The sequence below is a fragment of the Cloeon dipterum genome, chromosome 4 (assembly GCF_949628265.1).
Source record: "Cloeon dipterum chromosome 4, ieCloDipt1.1, whole genome shotgun sequence".
NCBI lineage: Eukaryota > Metazoa > Arthropoda > Insecta > Ephemeroptera > Baetidae > Cloeon > Cloeon dipterum.
In genome coordinates, this window is record NC_088789.1 from 34226168 (window position 1) to 34244357 (window position 18190).

Below are 18190 nucleotides of genomic sequence, written 5' to 3' on the forward strand. Positions count from 1 at the left end.
TTCTAACAATAACAACTGAAACTAATTCCCAAAGTTGTAAATGAAAGATTTCCGACTTACGTTTAAAGAATTATCTTCCCGGAAAATTAGTTTTAATTTTTTGTTAATTAAGAAAATAAAATTCTGCTATAATTAGAGGAATTGTAGGCAAATTTTCTTTAAAATTGGTTCTTAAAAAAGTTAAAAGAAATATTGTTTCTCACCACTCCAACTGCAAAATTGTGAAGTTAAGTTTGACGTCTCCGGCACGCCTGCCTGTTGTTAACGCGTGGAGAATTAACTTGCAAGTGACTCAACGGCTATTAGAGTCTATGATTATATTTTAACATTGCGTTGTTATCACCTGACGCGTGAAAAACATAAACACACGTTCCAATGATAATTTGAGTGAACAATATTTTCACCTTACTTGAAAAATATATTCTTAAAAATAATTTCCAGACTTTTTAAATAATTTATTCAAATTAACTGATAAATTCCTTTTCCATTTAATAGGTGTAACAATATACAGTAAATTCGCAGCACCAGCGCTTCATTTTTATCTTCACTGCTCGCTCTGCGATGGAGGCTCCTAACGAGGCACGGAGGCGCACACCCAACCAGCGTGAAAAAGGGATAGTAGAGCACAATGAACCCGAGAAGAAAAGGGAGGGACTGGGTTAGCGGGCCACGCACTCACATAACAGACGAAGCAACAGGGGGAGAGAAAAGAGAAATAATAATAATTCCAAGGCCAGGTATTTTGGCTTCTTGCCGAACCGCACGCTAGATGGCTCCTGCTTTCATGGTGGCTGCTATTTTATTTTACGAAGTAATTAAAGAGGCATGATACTGGAAAAGCCTGGAAAATGCTTGTTGCCAATGCATAAACTCGTCCTTTAGGATTCAGTTAAAGCCTAAATTGACCTAAGAAGCAATGTAATATTTTGAGAAAATTGGCTGGAAAGTTACCGTGCTTTTCAAATGGTAACGGCTGTCTCCTTACTTGAAATCCGATTTTATTTCAAAACGAAGAGTTTTCCTAATAAGTGGCATACACCGTTGGAAAGATCTCGACCAGAGGAATCGAAATATGCCAAGAAAACATGTTCAAGCACTGTACATTTTGGAGAAAATTGGCAAAATTTGAATTTTTACTGTAGGAAGGTCCTTTTTTATTATTGCAAATTGTTGAACAAATTGTTTACCGGTCAATTGTTTAAGGCATCCAACAATTTAAATAATTTTCAATTGTTGCCCAGTATCATTCCACTTTAATTGGTGTTCGTGAAGATTTTTGATTGAAAAATAGTGTTAAATTATGTTTGTTATTCTTTATTAAAACAAATCTGTCATTTTAATATAAAAATCAAAAATTTATTTTGGTAAATACAAAAAGGAGGGTCGTTTATCTTGTTGGATAGCTGCCGGCTCTGTTGCGTGCGCTGTGCCTTGCTTCTGCTGGCGCGCGTTGGGGTAGATCATGTGTCATAAAAAACAGTGTGAGAGGGGCGGCCTTGACAGTGAATGAGCCGAGAGGAGAGAAAAAAGCGATAACAGAGCAGCTACATGGCTGTTGCTGAGGAGAGTGAGCAGACGATGCCGTAAATCCAAACGCGCGGAGAGAAAAAAACGGTACTTTTGATAATATTCCAGGAACAATGTTTGATGATCTTTTCATTAAAAATTTTTTGTTTATAGTCTTCGTGGCATTAATATTTAGTACTTTTTAAATAAAAGCATCCATCATAGGAATAATATTTTCCTCTTGCTCCTGATTCTTGGATTTTTATTCAAAATTAAACATCTGCAAAATATATTATATCCAAACAATCGATTTTTACCATCGAGGAAGTTTTGCAGAAATTTGACGATGCTCATTAATACCCTGCTGAACGGAGTTGTACATTTATTGAAGCTCCGTTATTAACGTATTGCTGCCAATTCTCCTTGAAATAAGAATTCACTCGGGCTCGGTAATTGACCAAAACAAAGATCAAACAATAGTCGAGTAAAAGAGAAAAGAACAGAATGATTTCTAGAGCCTCTGGTCGCTTCCTGAAGGAGCCTTGCTGGAAGCTGAAACTCAGATGCTGAGGGCAGTCAGCTGAAATGAAACATTCGATAAATTAAATTAGGAAATTTTAAAATAAAAATGTTTACCAACAGTACTGTGGCAATTGACTGTGAAGGATTCGCTCTCGGTGTAATTAGAAATGGTGCAGCCGCACTTTGAGATCAATTCGTCTTTGTTAGAACAAATGTTTTCATTCCGAGTTGCGTTGTACCGGCAAAAGCTGATTGCATTTTCTTCTTCTGAAAAAATATATCCATCCGTTAATGATTCAAAGAAATGACTGCAAATTTAATACCGCTGGCGCCTAGCTGGAGTTTCCAGTTGCTAATTCGATTATTTTCGAACTCGAACGTCGCACCGACTGAGCACAGAGTCAGGATCAGGAGAAATACCAGGTTAATAATGTCCGCCATCTTTGGCTTCGTCAATCAGATCTGTGAAACATTTTTTTCAAATTAAATTAAACTGGCCATCATAGCGGATTCACTTCAGGAATCAAATTAGGAAATAAAGTAAACTTCAATGATGCAAAAAATAGCAAAAGATCGCGAAATTATCCATAAATTACGTTACTGAAGTTATAATACAGTTAACGCGGAAGAGACTGTGGAGGTAAAAATTCAATTCTTACTTTGAGTGGTAGATCAGAGGCGCAGGATTGACGTTACTCGGCCGAAGACAGAAATCCATCTGCTGGTCTTGTCGGGTGAATTCCACCACTCGGAAAAGGAGGAGGGGAGCAGAATTCACTCGGAGGGTGTTTCGTGTTTCATGCCAGACCGAGATTGGAAAAATACATTTTAGGGCGTTGAAGACGCCAAAGCTTCTTCAAGTTCGACATTACCGGAAAAATATTGAAAAGCCAAATTTTAAATGAAACGGTATTTTCTTCCATAGCGGGGGTGAAATAAAAATCCCTACAAGTGGTTCAGCGGCCTGCAGGCGGCCTTGGCACTTGGCAGTCACGCATCTAGCCGAACGAACGGGAGAAGACGAAAACGAGCAGCTGTGGCTTTTTAGAGTGAAATAAAAAGTGCATGGCGTGCGGCGCCCCCGAACTGTAAAATAAGAGGGAACGACGACGGCGGAGAACGCCAAATTTTCTGGTTTCGCTGTCCGCCAACATAAATTAACCGAAATCATCTCTTTTATATTAAAATATGATCTTCAAGATCGTGAAAATACGCGGAAAAATTGACTATTTAGCTATTTATACCCCAATAATTTAAGCAATTTTGTTTAGAATTTACGGAATATTGGTAAAATAAATTGAAATTCGAGTTTTTGCTTGATATAATTCAAACAGATCGACACTGCACACCATTTATTAATTTCTTGAAAAAAATAAATTAGAAATTAGCGGCCACTGCGTGAATGCTGAAGCCATCTAGCGGCTGGTTTGGCAACTCTCTGAAGATAAGCAAATAACTGGCCTTGGAATTATTTCTCTCCCTGCCGTGCGAGTGTGTGTGACACACTAACCCAGACTCTCCCATTCATCCCTGCCTCGAATTCTCGGGTTCATTGTGCTCATCCGTGCTTTCCCTTTCAACTCCCGTAAGCAAACCTGCGTTGATTGTGCGTGTGCCTCCGATAGCCTTGATTAAAGTTCATTTTTCACCCTTAACACACTAATTATTTCATACAGCAGTTTATTTTATCAGGTTTTTATGCCGTATAATATAAAACCATCAGTTTCCGCCACTGTGCGCTTAACGGATTCAAATCTCCGAGGAATATGATTGGCTCATTTCCAGCACGCCTCTCCCGCTGTTGGGAAGACAGACAGGAGAACAAAATATCTTAATAGACTTTGGTTTTGAACGTGATAACTGATTATATTATTATTTAATATATAAAATTGTAGTATTATTTACATATTAAAAAGCCAGAACTCATAAATAGTATGTAAAAATCAAAGTATGTCTCATAAACTAAGGAACTCCTTTGCTTAAGCCTCTTGCCACTCCCACCTGTTTGTTTATATTCTTGCTCTAACGCTCTTGGACTAAATCAAGCCCGGCAGCTCTGAGACTCTGAGACAGTGTCCGATGGCTGTTGGAACTTTCAATGAGTGCCACATGGACAAGCAGAGGTACTCTACTCCTTTTCCGGACAAGAATCGGATGAAAAATGGGACATAACTCGATTGTAATACATAGTGATGATCTTTGGCCGACAGGGGACAGGGCGATGCACTTTGCTCATGGAAAAAACCTGCCGGAGCCGAGGCTGCTAAATGAGATGCCGTTCAACATGCACCTGCGGCCCACCGATATTTTCTTCCAAAGGTGCCAAAGTGGCCAGACAGACTTCGATGCAAGAGCGAGAATCATTCAGGGGTGCGCCCTGCGAGGGGACAACATGGCACACCCCCAAAAAGAACCGAAGCGCCTTTTCATACAGGGTATGCAAGCCCTGGAACGACCTGCCACCAAGTTTGAAGGACTGTGATGCACCAAAATTCCCCACCTTCTGGTGCAATTTTTAAAGGGTTTGTGAGTGTTTAATTTATTAATTTGCGGCATGTGACAACAGCAAATCATTTTTTTGTTTCTGGCGTTAATGCAGATCCTGCTTGTCATTTCTCGCCTTTCTTCATTAATAATTTTAATAATTTATGCATTTAAATATTTAAAATGAGCAATAAACAGGTTTAAAGTTTATATATTTTAATTTTTAATTAAAATTTTGGGTTTCGCAGGATGACTGTTGGATGGACTACCTTGTCCGACAACTGAACTCTACCGGTCCACTAGAAGACAAGGAGGGCTCCGAGCCTGGACACAAAATGCAGCAAAAGGAATTCGAGGACCGATGACTCCGCGGTCGTGGCTCTCCTGAAGTGTCCGCGGTGGCTTCGAGTGAGCGGCCGCAGACTCACAGTTGGGTGAACGAAAAGTTCCTCCCCTTTCCGTCGTAAAATGAACAAGAAAAAGTTCCAGCGTGAATGTGAATGTGAGCCACACACAGTGCCTTTTTTACTTTTTTAACTTTAATTTGCTGATTTTAGATGCTCCGGTGCTTATTGTGTGGCTGCTCCATGATGACATAAATTGCGACTTGTTGGACATTGAAAAAGTCACCAAGCACGTCGCAAAACCTGACAAAACAAGAATTTTGGTACCGGAAAATAACTAGGGTTGAAAAAATCGGTAAGAAATAAATGAGAGCCAAGTTTTTTTTTACTCTTTTTATCCCTGTCCTCGGAGCGGGAAGTGCGCGCACTGTGTTAGCACGAATGCTGAAACCCGGGTCCCAATAACACCGCGAACGGATAACATGGGCGCACAGGGACCCAGCCCACTCAAGGGCCACTTGCCTCCGCACCGAGGATTTTTTTTTTTTTTTTTTTGAAACGCTAGACATTTGTCCCGTGAAGCCAAATCACGCATGCTGGAAAGGTGCAAAGCAGCAAGTAGCGAGTCGGCGCCGGTGCGCCTCCCAGCCCATTGAGCAATTCGAGTCACTAAACTAACCACTTTTTGCCATCTCTGACATTGGGTAGCCAGTATTAGATCTCCGAACTGCTCAAATACCTCACATTGCTTTGACACTCCTGAGAGTGCCTTATTAATAATGCGAGCCAACGGGCTGGTATTTGCACTTTATTATCTGCTCCTTGATCTGCAGAAACTTGCTTTTATCCTTTATTAAATAAAAATACCGTAAACAAATGGATATCATTGTTCGTTGCATTTTCTGCAGGTAGAATTTGGGCTGGCAGCCAGTCTTCGAGCACCGCGAGGCCCATGCAGAGGCACTTGGAGTCAAGCTGAGGGCTGCGTGGATCATTTTAAGAGCCAGGGAGTGCTGGAAAAAAGGAAAAACGCCCGATTTCGATGCACCGGTGTCCTGATGGTGTACACGGCCTTGGAACATAGCAAAAAGTATGCTCTAAGTGGTTTTCTTCTGATTAGGAGTGCTGGAGGCGCACGTCAGAGACAGCCACGCGTGATGATGACCACCCTGAAAGATTGCTCCGGTGCTTTTGATTGCAATTACAGACTGAGCAGGAAAAACAAAAAATGAGCCTGAGACCATTATGATGGTGAAGAGAAAATTTATTTACCGAAATTAAGAATTAAATTGATTCAAAATGCATTTTTGCCTAACAAAGGGAGATTCAGAATTTTGTTTTGTGCCTATAAACATGAGATTAAAAATTCTTAATTTATAACCAGCCCGTTCGCCCGTTGGCTCGCATTGTTAAGGCACTCTCAGGAGTGTCAAAGCAATGGGAGGTATTTGAGCAGTTGGGAGATCTAATACTGGCTACCCAATGTCAGAAATGGCAAAAAGTGGTTAGTTTAGTGACTCGAATCGCTCAAATTGCTCAACGGGCTGGTTTGCACCTTTCCAGCATGCGTGATTTGGCTTCACGGGACGAATGTCTAGCGTTTCAATGCAGTCCTCGGTGCGGAGGCAAGTGGCCCTTGAGTGGGCTGGGTCCCTGTGCGGCCTGGTGCGCCCATTCAATCCGTTCGCGGTGTTATTGGGACCCGGGTTTCAGCATTTGTGCTTCCCGGCACTCGGACAGGGATAAAAAGAGCAAAAAAAAATATTGAGCGTTAAATTTAAAAATTTAGAACCTAAAATTGTCCTCGGCGTATATCGCTGTGGCAGTTAGTTACTTCGGACAAAGAGTTGAATTTAATAATTTTAATTTTACAGTAATTTTTGCAACACGAATTTTTGTTTCATTGTGAGCAGCACGTTATTCCGTAATAGACGCAATAACAATAACGATTTACCACCATTACCCTCCAATAATTGATCCAAAGCTGTTTTTTTCTAATGCCACATTTTCCGTTTTTTCAAAGAAATAAAAGTTAATTACTTGTAAGCATTTTATGATTAATCATCTGTTTTATTTAATAAAGGTTAGACGTCACCAATGATACAAGCCCAATACATTTAAATCACTCCTCACTATTTATTTTAAGCGAAATAAAATGTGTATAATAAAATATACAATAAAACCAGTAATTTTGACTTAGAAAATACATAAAAGTAATGGTTATTTGAGATATGTTGCCAAAATCATACACGATTTTGATTTATTAAGCAGGTCCAGAGAGCGCATCGGATGCAACACCAGTCTCCTGGCGCTGTTCCTAAAAGAGTCTCACAACTGTTGCCGGAGATCTGTAAGAATTAGGACTCGAGTCTCAACGGACATTCGGAGATCAGATATTTTCCCACTAATTATACTGAACAAACCTCTCTTTTATAGTGTTTCGTTATAATTTATAATATTTTGGTATTGATTGTGGGCAAGTGCGGGGCAAAGCATGAAAAGAAACAAAGTTGAAACTAAATTGACCATCAGTTTGAAGAAAAAAAAGAGTCTAGATGGCCAAAATACAATTTGCGAAGCAGGAAAACACGGATCGGAGAGGCTGTGAGTTGCGAGTTAGAGGCCTGCTACTGCTATGTGCTGCATAATGATGGCCTTGAGTCTTGACACTCGCGGCGAGTTAACTAAATGAGCTGTGAGAGAAGAGAAAAAAAGAGCAGCTAGCTGAAAGTGGGATTGAGGCAACAACAGCAATGCCGCACACGCAAAAGATGAACTCATAAAACCGGACGCACGGAGAAAAATACTTGATATATGTTTGTTGGTTAATATAACGAATTAATTTGATCTTTTCATAAAATCTTCGAATTTTTTGAATATTTATAGTCTTTATTAATTGATATTTTGCCATGCTTTGAGAAAATCTTTCATTTTTAATTATATCAAACTTATTGTTGAGTAAATGATATCGCTTTAAAAACTAAAAAACTAAATGTTTCCTGCTCAACCCTACAACCTTTTTATACACAAACCCTTCGTTGAAGGTTTGTAGCGTTACAAGAAGTGCATGTTCTACATATTCAGACCAGACGAAAATATAAATTTTGTAAATATTTAAACCAGATGGCGAATGGTCTTTGTCGACAGAGCACGCATCCGCCCCCGACTTTTTGCTTGCCAGACGCTATTATCAAAATCAGCAATGCAAATTCATTTATTTTTTGAATTCCACAGCCTGAGAACTAAAAGTAATTCCATCGAATAATAAATTTCCTTCCTCGATGAATTATTTCACTTGTGGTGTAAGAACACGTTCTGTAAAAGCTCAAAGTTTCCTCTTCAGCGAACTGACAACCTTGAATATACAGAGAGACCCCTGCTCCCTAGGCTGCCGTTGAAAGATTAATTTTTTAAGATAGACTTTGTGAACCCTGAACCCCACGCAATGATGGTGCGAAAGTATTGCGTGGCAAAACGCAAGATGTGTGCCTGTTAGCATTTCAAAAAATGATTAACATACAAACACGAAAAAACAGTATGAAACGTTGACTTTTAGTGTGAATATATTGTACATAAAGCTTTATTTTACTCTTTTGCTTGATTATCCGCCCAAAACGTCAAACACTGAGCATGACCCACAAACTCTTCTAATAATATATAAAAGACTGGGAACATCATTTGTGAGTTAGTCACTGCAAAAACTGCACTTATTGTGGCTGCGCCAATCGTACCAAAAGTCTAATAAACACCATAAAAATGGCGGCAAGGGCTATCGTCTCAAGTGGTCTAAGCCACAATTTAATTAAATAGAAATTAGATTAATTTCTCTATAAAAACAAACTATCTCTTATAAGAAAAAATATAAGCTTTGGAACTGTGTAGGAGGAAATAAATTATGGTAGATCGGTTAGATCGCTCTTGCGACTCCGCAACAGAATAACAAGCGGCGAAAATAGCTTCAGCAGGCGCCAAGGGAAATTCAAGACCGCGTGATACTGAAGCGGCCGAAGCGGCTGTGAGTGGTAGGATAAAACAGGCAAGTGCGCTGCTCACTAAGAGGAAAAAATTTAGACATTTTCAGCAGTCAGGAGCAGTCCTCGCGGAGTGGAGTGTGTGTACGCCGCTGTTTGGCCAATGGAGGTTTCCCTGCATTGAAAGCGCTCGCCTTTTTAAGCAAAAGTTGACGGTAAAACTTAATTTTAGTTAAAATCTAGTGTTCGGTAGATTTTTTCTGTGTGCAAATTTACGCTAAGCCTAAATTGAAAGCCCCGCAAAACCTAAAAAAAATTGCTGCTCGTCGGTGCCGTGAGTGAAAAATCAAATAGTTTTTTTTAAAAAAAAAATCGCCCTAATTCGCTTATGCTGGATCAGGAAAATCTCATACTCAGATTCCCATCATTATTCGTGAATTAGAAGGAGGTATAGGCCAGTAAAATTAGCTGGAAAAAAATGAGAACTAAAAAAATCATAATTAATTTACTGAAAAAGCATTAAAAACAGGCCTGGGAGCAGATCTCAGGTTGGAGTACCCTGAAAAAGGTCGTAATGGCATTCCAAGTAAAAGTCCAATCAAACATCTATCCGATGAGGGCTCGTGGTCGACGATTGGATGAACGCTCGAATTTTAACAAAAATAAATAAAACTATATTCCGCATTCGCACGAGAATGTTACGCGCCACGCGAACAGAAAAAACTCAAAAATCATTAGTTTTAATTTTTGTACGGGCGCGAAATGTTTGAAAATTGGTTTCCAGACACGTGCAATGTAGTCGGGGTAAGACTTTTTAAAAGTCTTCTCATTGTCAGTTAAGAAACAATGGCGAATTATTGATTGTCTTACGGAGACAGTGCGAGAATCACGTTTTTCGAAGTTTATCTTCTCCTTGGATTTTGATCGGATCGGCTCTTATTTAATCTTAAAGTGACTCTGAATAGTGCGATAGCGTATTGGGCGCACTAAGCCTATATATAGCCTAAGCGCGGGCTCCACGACAAAAATAATTAATTTCAAAATCACGTTTTCTATAATTTAAAAATTAAATAACTCGTTTCTTATGAGTCGTACGGTGGAAACCTAAAGTTGCTCAAACTCACCATAAAATTCTAATAAATTTAATTTATTACAAAGAGGGAAGGTGTGAATTAATATCAAAATTTATCATATATTTCCTATTTTAAAATGATTCACAGATCCGATTTACAACTCCAAAGATGATGGACGTGGTTAAAATAAGAAAAGCATCAGCGATATTTCTCCTGATGGTCCTGACCATGAGCTCAGTCGGTGCGACATTCGAGTTTGAAAATCCATCAATTAGCAACTGGAAACTCATGATTGCCGCAAAAGGTACAAAATCATTCATTTAACAAAATTTGACTGAATTTTTCTTCAACTCCACTACAAGAGATAAAATAAATTTAAAACCTAAATTATCTGATATAATTTTTCAGGAGAGGAAAATATAATCAAGCTTTGCCGGTACAACGCCACTCTGCATGAAAACAATTGCAAAACCAAGGAAGAGTTGCTCTTAATGTGTGGATGCATCATTTCTCACACCGAGAACGAAGTCAATTTGAATTGTCACAGTCTACTCGGTAAAAAATATTTTTAATTTTAAAACATTCTAATTATTTAATTAATCTGTTGTCATTTTAGCCGACTGCCCTCAGCATCTGAGTCTCACCTTCCAGCAAGGCTCCAAGCTCAGTGAAACAGCTGCAAGCAAAACCCCAATAGTTTCCTGGGTTGTATATCTATCTCTGGCATTCAACGTCATTTTCTTCCTAATTTCGTTCATCGTGTTCTTAATCAAACGAGAATGTAGGATAAATTTGTTTTACGAGCAGAAGAAATGATTAAAGTAGCATACTGATTGCTATCATTTAGTCGCGCTTTACTGCAATAATTTTTAAATAAAATTTAAAATACGCATTTTATGAAGAGCTGTAAAAAAGGACGATTTTTCAGGAAATTTTCCTTTTATTACAAATTTAGACTCTTTTATAATTTAATTGTTGCGTGTTTATCTTCTATTAACACGTTTTTAAAATTATTGGCTCTTATTACCAATAAATTACTAAAAAAAAATACTAAAGATAATTAAAAGCACCGAATGTTTACATAATTTACGCTTATTAAATAGAAATGAGCAGCATGATTGCTAAATTTTTACTTATTTACGCTTTCAATACAAAATATCAAAGAAAATATTGCATTTCTAACTCATAAAATGGTTAACCGTCCAAATTTCATCACCCAACTTGAGTATATATTTTTTGAAAAATAAAGAGGTATTTTCGTAATATCTTTGGAGCAGTTTTTCACTCTTTGGAAAGAAATGACGGAGTTATTTTGGCTTTTGTCTTCATTTAACACCTTTTTTTATTCTGTTAGATGCATTTTGCACTGAGTTTGCGGGCGAATTGGCAACATCTGGTAATAAAAGATAATAGCAAAACCCCCCACTATCGCCCACCAGATGAGTTTTTTTAGAGGCACCATAGAGGCGACTGCTATTAATCTCCTGTGCTGTGTGAACGAGGGGAATAGGAGTGTACAAAAAGGCTGAACACTAATCTCAAAGTGGGTTTTAATTGAAATTTCCCTTTGGCACGTTATTTAAATATTGAATGGATATTAAGAAAAATATAATGTGCGCATGTTTTTCTAACGGTGCGGCCATAAAAGTGCAACATATTTTATTCTTTATAGCTCGCGAAATTTAAAAAAAAAATTCTCGGAAAAGGTGCGGATTTGGTACAAAGTTGCAACATCGCCTGAAATCAGGATTTCCTCTTGAACAATCAACAACAAAATGCAATTTATTAAAAATAAACAAGTGAATTGCTACATAAGTGATGTTTGCTGTGATAAGAAGAAAATCAATTCGACTTCATTTTTTTAATGGGGTTCGAGGTTGGAAACGAATATTATAGAAAATGGAATTTATCCTCTCGTCTCTCTGAGACTCAGGAATTTACACAAAGCCCCCAAGCTTTAGATCAGTTTGGAGGAAGAACGCTATTGCGTCATCAACAGAAGAATGACGTGCTGCAAAAAGAGCAGATGGCAGATGGAGCGAAACCGCTCGGCAGTTTACTTTTGGCGTGCCTTGGGGAGTGGTGCGGGAAAAAAAGCCAAACGTTGTGTCATGAATTTATGTACCGTGTAAGCTCGCCTGCTCAAAAAAGCAAGGTATTGTTTGCAGGGGAAGCTCAAACGGCCAAACGCAGCGGCGCCCTAACACGAACTCCCTCGCACTCTTCGCATTTTAAGACATAAGATAAGCGGATCACGTGCTGCGCAACCTGAGTCGCACCTGACACCTGAGATTTGAGACACAAAAGGGGCAACATTATATTTTTCACAAGATATTGCCAATCGATCAATCTCCACCAGCCGATGTGAAACCAGAACCATCAAGATTGCAGGACATTATTATTTTTTTAATCAGAAAAAAAAATTGAAAATATAAATTTGATACACGCACCATACTGAGAGAAATAAAAAATAAATAAAAAATCATAGAGTTAAAAACATTAGCTATGGCAGAGTGAGACGAATACTTAAAAATTTTCTGGCCCAAAATAGAAAAATAAATGCTATCAAAATTGACAAAGATTTCAGATGAGATCCATTTCTGGCGTTTGGAGTCCAACGGTGAATGGCTAAACCCTGGAGAGTTTTTAAATGAAATTGGGTATTCAAAATTAATTATGCAATTTTAGGCACGAAAAAAACTAATGCGCGCAGCCTTAGTGATTTATTTATATAAATTGTTTTGCGATTAGAGGCTCCTAACGAGGCGCACGCAAGCAACGCCGATTTGCTTGCTGGAGTTAAAAAGGGAAAGTTTACGGCCCGAGCACAACGAACAATGAACCCCGCAACGCGAGCCAAGAAGAAGAGAGGATGGGATTAGGTTAGTGGGTCACAACACACAGCGACGAAGCGACACGCAGAGAGAAAAAAAGATAAATAAATTGCCACGGCCCCAGCTTTTCCTCCTTCAGAGAGTTGCCAAACCGCACGATGACCTCAGTTTTGAATAAGTGTCTGTTTTTATATATTTTGAACTATTATGTGATTGGTGTGCATACGATCTGTTTTTTCGGCGACTGATGGCAGAAACGTTTGCCTACTTAAAATCCGAAAGCAAGAAAAGATCATATTTCAGATATTATTTTAAGGTCATGGAATTTGAATATTTATTTAAAAAAAACTCTACACTCTCTCCGAGCGTTTGGATATAAATAGAATAAGGGCTGGCAATGCGCCGGGCGCGGACATTTTTTTATCGTTCTGAGGCTTGAATAAGGCGATCTTTTCTCTTGAGACTGACTCGTCGGCTTTGGGTGCGAGAAGAAAATGATCAGAAATACAAAAACCAAACGTGTTTGAAGGAAATTTATCACCGCGCCCACTCGAGACGAACCCAGAGACAGAAGACCAGTCTTATCAAAAATTAATAAAAGAAATCATATAAAATAAAGAAATCTGAATTTTAGTAGCAATAGTATTGACTCATTTACGGAATCATTGACAAAAGCGGCTTGCATTGAAAACGACCTAAATTAAAATGTTTTTATTTCCATTCAACGCATATCTTCTGCCAGTAGAGGCAAGAGGCAACCAAATTTTAACTTTACTCACAGATTTAATGCAAAAAATAATCCTCAAGCTTAATTGATTGTTTGATTTGAGGCAGTGTCGCAAATTGAGGCTCCTAACGAGGTAGAAGGATTCGAAAGCGAAAGCGCGCTGCCAATGAGAGCACAATGAACCCAAAACAAGCGAGTAAGGGGGGGAGGGTGAAAGAAAGAGCATCCAGACTGATCCAGACGACAGACGGCCTTGAGAGAGAGCCGCACACAAACAAATGACAGGGAGAGGGAAATAACTGCAGCTGCAGCAGCCAAAACAAAAACAGAACAGCGTCAGAGTGCTGAGAGGAGAGGCTGACGCTCCACCGCTTGTCGTGAGACGACTAATTTTTTTTTTTTTGCTTGTCGGTTTCTCACACACGTGTATAAATATGCGTGTATGGCATCACGAGAGAGAGATAGTGATCTGCGAGTAACAAAATTAATTACTAGACTTTCAAAATACTACTATATTTATTGAGTTTTTCTTTGTAAAAACTAATATTAAATTAAGGACCTTCAAAAATTAATATTGGAAAAATGTTATTGGTCTCCACATCTCCCAGCTCCATTATTTAACGCCCTATTCATCAGATAGAAAAGTAGATTTTGCTTTTATTTATTTATGGTTTGAGGAAATTATTTTATAACGTAAATGGAGGTTATCCGATTTATTCTTTTTACACCAGCATTGCATAACTACTCAAATTTTACGTTTTTTTTACTGGAAGTTCGCGCGCTGCACACTCGATTAAAGCAATAGAAATTATTAATTTTGAAAATTTCAAAAGGCGACAACAAACAAAATGTCACAATAGGAACAAGTAAACATTAATCCTGATTAATCCTGGCGGTAATTTATAACTGCTCAAAAGCTAAATTAGATTGCCTACTTTATTTTGTGTTGCGGAATTTCTGCAACACGGCGAAACCAGAATTATAATGACTAGACCCCTATATTAACTTACAGCTTGCAGCACACTGGAGCGGCGTCTTCGTCTTGATCTTGCCGATAGTTTTCGCTGTCGACGAGCTGTCCCTCAAACTCGACGTCGCGGTGGCTGCTTATCTCGTGATAAGTTACTGAACTTAAAATTAACGTGAACTAGAAGTCGCTGATTGATGGCGCCTGTGGTTACTTTTCCGATATATTGTGCATTGAAGGAAACCGAAAATGATATAGTCCATAGCCATCGCGGTAGAATCGTCAACGAAGATTTTTTATTTATTTTCCCAATTCTACGGCTAATTCAAGGAAGAAATGCGAAACTTGAGCGTTCTATGCGAGGCGAAATATTACAGATTTCTTTACCTCCCACGAATTGAACACTTAGTCATGCATCTAAAAGGAAGGCTATTATAATCAGTAGTTTGACAATGCCCTTTTTCAGATGACCTATTGAGGTCAGAGAAACATGAATTATTTTAACATTCAAATCAGATGGCAACAGAGCACGCATCCGCCGACTTGCATGCCAGTTTTGCTATACAAAAGCAAAAATGCTCTCGTGGATTTTTTTTAAATAAGACAATTTATTTTTGCGATTTTCTAGGCCTGAGAAATTCAGAGATCAACTTTCTCCTATATGTTACAAGCGCGCTTCCATACACTTGACGTTTGGAAAAATCGCGAAATGTGGCTCCGTGACTGACTGAGGTTAGGGTGGGGTAAAATGTATAAGGTCGTCAGGGTGATTCGGGTGGCGAGACCTTTCATTTGAGGCATTGTGACTTCTAATCCATCAACCCGTTGATTTATTAAAACTGTGTCGCACGCCCTGCTCCGAGTTGACGACATTTGACGATGATATTTTTTATCATGCGGACAACAACCGCCTTTTGGAACGGTCCTATTTGACTTGGAAGTCATCTAAAACCGATTTTTAGATCTTAAATCCAGCACCCAATTAAAATCTTTTCATCAAATCAAGAGAGAACCTGCAACCGAAGTGGTTTTGAAGCAAAATCCGTCCATTTGGTTGCTCCAAAAATTTAGCTGCAAATCAAATGAATGCTTGGAGCCTATATGCATTGCTGCGCCTCTCGTTTAAACGCGACGCGATAACATTATCAAAATGTTAGACTTTCCTATATTATGTAGTGTGATATCACGAGCTAAAAGTATAAATTCCAAAGCCAGCATTAAATTATTTGCAACTTGTTATCTCAGTCGAGCACTTTTGTGAGTCACCCTTTTCTCGATTTGAAAAGTCGTGATATCACACCACATAGGAAAGACTAACATTTGGATATGTCATCACGTCACGTTTAAACGAGAGGCGCAGCAACAGCAATGTATATGTACCTAAAGGCTCCAAGTAGGAGATCTGCTGATCCACCCAATTTGTGTCGGCTGTTAATAAACCGGCTTATTGATAGCCGCCTAAATCTGGCGGCTCGCCTAATATAGGCGGCTGCTGGCTCTCACAGCGCGGCTCGCTTGAGCCACTCAGCCACTCACAAATCAAGTTTCTGAATTGAATGTTTTTCGAACAAATTTTTTCCCAAAATTATTTTTAAATGGTAATAATTAGGCTTCACAAATTAAATAACTTATTTGTAATTTTCCTATCAGACAAAAAGAGCTAGCCAATTCTAATAATTTACAATTCAAGCAGGGAATTAAATATTTGGACAATTGGAGAATGTATGTGAGATTTATCACCGCATGAAAAAGTCTACGAAGATATAATAAATTATTGATTTCAAAAAATTCAGTTCTGGCAAGTAGTATGCTGGAAAACTTACAAAAAGTGCCGAGTGAGAAACCTCTCATCGAGATCTATCGGACAGCCAGAGTCTTTTTTTGGGGAAATGCGGAATTTCAAAGAAAATCGCGATTACACAATTCCGTTGAAAATTCTCCATTTAAAACAATGCTAAGTTTGAGGCCGAATTTCTCGAAAATGTGCTGCCTATCTATTTTTTTTAACTAAACATGATTTTTAGGACCCAATCTGTGCTAAAGGATTTTGCGGGGAAATTCACCATCATTCCTCTTTAAGACATCTGCCATAAGATAAGCGGATCCCGTGCTGCGCCACCTGAGACTAAAATAAGTTATTCAAGTAGTGCCTTTTCCGCTGAGTCTTGAGTCTTGAGACACGAAAGAGGCAACATTATTCACAAGATATTTCCAATCGATTACTCTCAAAGCTCTGCCAGCCGTCGTGGAACCGACGAGTAAGATTGCAGGACGATATTATTTTTTATTGAATTTTAAATACGCAAAATATTCAGAAATTTGCTAACATGCACATCAAGAAATAAGGAAATCAATAAAATATCTCTATATAGCCGATTAAAACATAAGCTATGGCAGAATGAGACAGATAAACTGAAAAATCTTCTGGTCCAAAATAGAAAATGCTATCAAAATTGAGAGTGCCTATTCAGATGAGATGCATTTCTGGCGTTTGCGGTGTCCATCAGGTGAACGGATAGATCTAGATTATTTTAATGATGAAATTTACAGTAAAATTGACCGTTCCAAATAAATTGTGCTATTTTTGGAAGGAAAAAACTAAAGCGCGCAGCACCGCGCGGCGATTTATTTCTTATCTGCGACTGGAGGCTCCTAACGAGGCACGGAGGCACACACGCAACCGCAGCGTTAAAAAGGAAAAACAAGGAGCACAATGAACCGCCGCGCGAGGACGCGAGCCAAGGAGAGGAAATGATTTAGCGGGTCACGCACTCACACAGCCGATGAAGCGACAGGGAGAAAGAAATAGAATAAATCGTGCAAAGGCCAGCTTATTTGCTTGTTCAGAGAGTTGCCATTGCCACACCGCACGCAGTGCGTTGCAACTTGAGGCTCCTAACGAGGGACTCGAAAGCGAAAGCAAAAGCACTCACAATGAGAGCACAATGAACCCAAAACACGTGAGCAACGGGGGCGAAAGATAAAGCATCCAGACGACAGACGGCCTTGAGAGAGAGCCGCACACAAACAAATGACAGGGAGAGGAGCATAAAATGCAGCTGCAGCAGTCAAAACAAAAACAAAACAACGACCGAGCCGCCAGACCGAGGCTGCTGCTCCAGCACAGTTTGTGAGACGACTCATATTTTTGCTTGCGCGTAAGAATCATTCTTACTTGACTCATCCCCTTTGTAAAATTGCCAAAAATTTATTGGTCTCGACATTTCCCAGCTCCATTATGTGGCACCCTATATATTCTCATGATTTATATCTGTTCAAAAGCTCAAGTAGATTGCGTATACACTATTATTTCGTGATGCGGAATTTCTGCAACACGGCGAAACCAGAAAATAAGACTAGACCCATATTAACTTACAGCTTGCAGAATTGGAGCGGCGACTTCGTTTTGATCTTACTCTCGCTGACGCCGCGAGAAGTGCCTCAAACTCGTTGTCGCGGCGGCTTCTTATTTCGCGATACGTTACTAAACTTTAATTTAGCGCGGACGAGACTTAGAAAATAAATCGTCAATGCAAAAAGAGGGGCTACTGGAAGGCAAAGATGACGCAGGAGTGATGATGCTCATTGTCAGTCAGCACACGTCTCAGGAAACCGCGTCTGCTGGTCCAAGCTGGAAAAGCCACCCCCAAGCTAATTGGGGTGTCACGTGCCAGTCAGTGATATGAATTACACATTTTATTTGGGCGTGGAAGATGCCAAAGCTATACTTTAAGTTGAACAATTCTCGCACAAAGCTAACGC

At 39.1% G+C, this 18190-nt stretch overlaps 1 protein-coding gene and 1 long non-coding RNA gene across 3 annotated transcripts; both read left to right on the forward strand.

The window, feature by feature from the left end:
- The first annotated feature begins 3680 nt into the window (after window positions 1-3680).
- Window positions 3681-6851, forward strand: LOC135942629 (uncharacterized). 2 transcript variants are annotated; one of them, XR_010575111.1, is made up of 5 exons: window positions 3681-4151; window positions 4239-4550; window positions 4761-5014; window positions 5070-5211; window positions 5765-6851. It is a non-coding gene; the product is annotated as an uncharacterized LOC135942629 (long non-coding RNA). The 2 variants fall into 2 exon arrangements; XR_010575110.1 differs by having other exon boundaries at window positions 4246-4550.
- A 2083-nt stretch (window positions 6852-8934) lies between these two features.
- LOC135942626 (uncharacterized) lies at window positions 8935-11188 on the forward strand. The gene is made up of 4 exons (XM_065488842.1): window positions 8935-9042; window positions 10048-10204; window positions 10309-10455; window positions 10517-11188. The coding sequence occupies exons 2-4, from the start codon at window positions 10069-10071 to the stop codon at window positions 10714-10716; spliced, it is 483 nt and encodes a 160-aa protein (XP_065344914.1). The 5' UTR covers window positions 8935-9042; window positions 10048-10068; the 3' UTR covers window positions 10717-11188.
- The last annotated feature ends 7002 nt before the right edge of the window (window positions 11189-18190 follow it).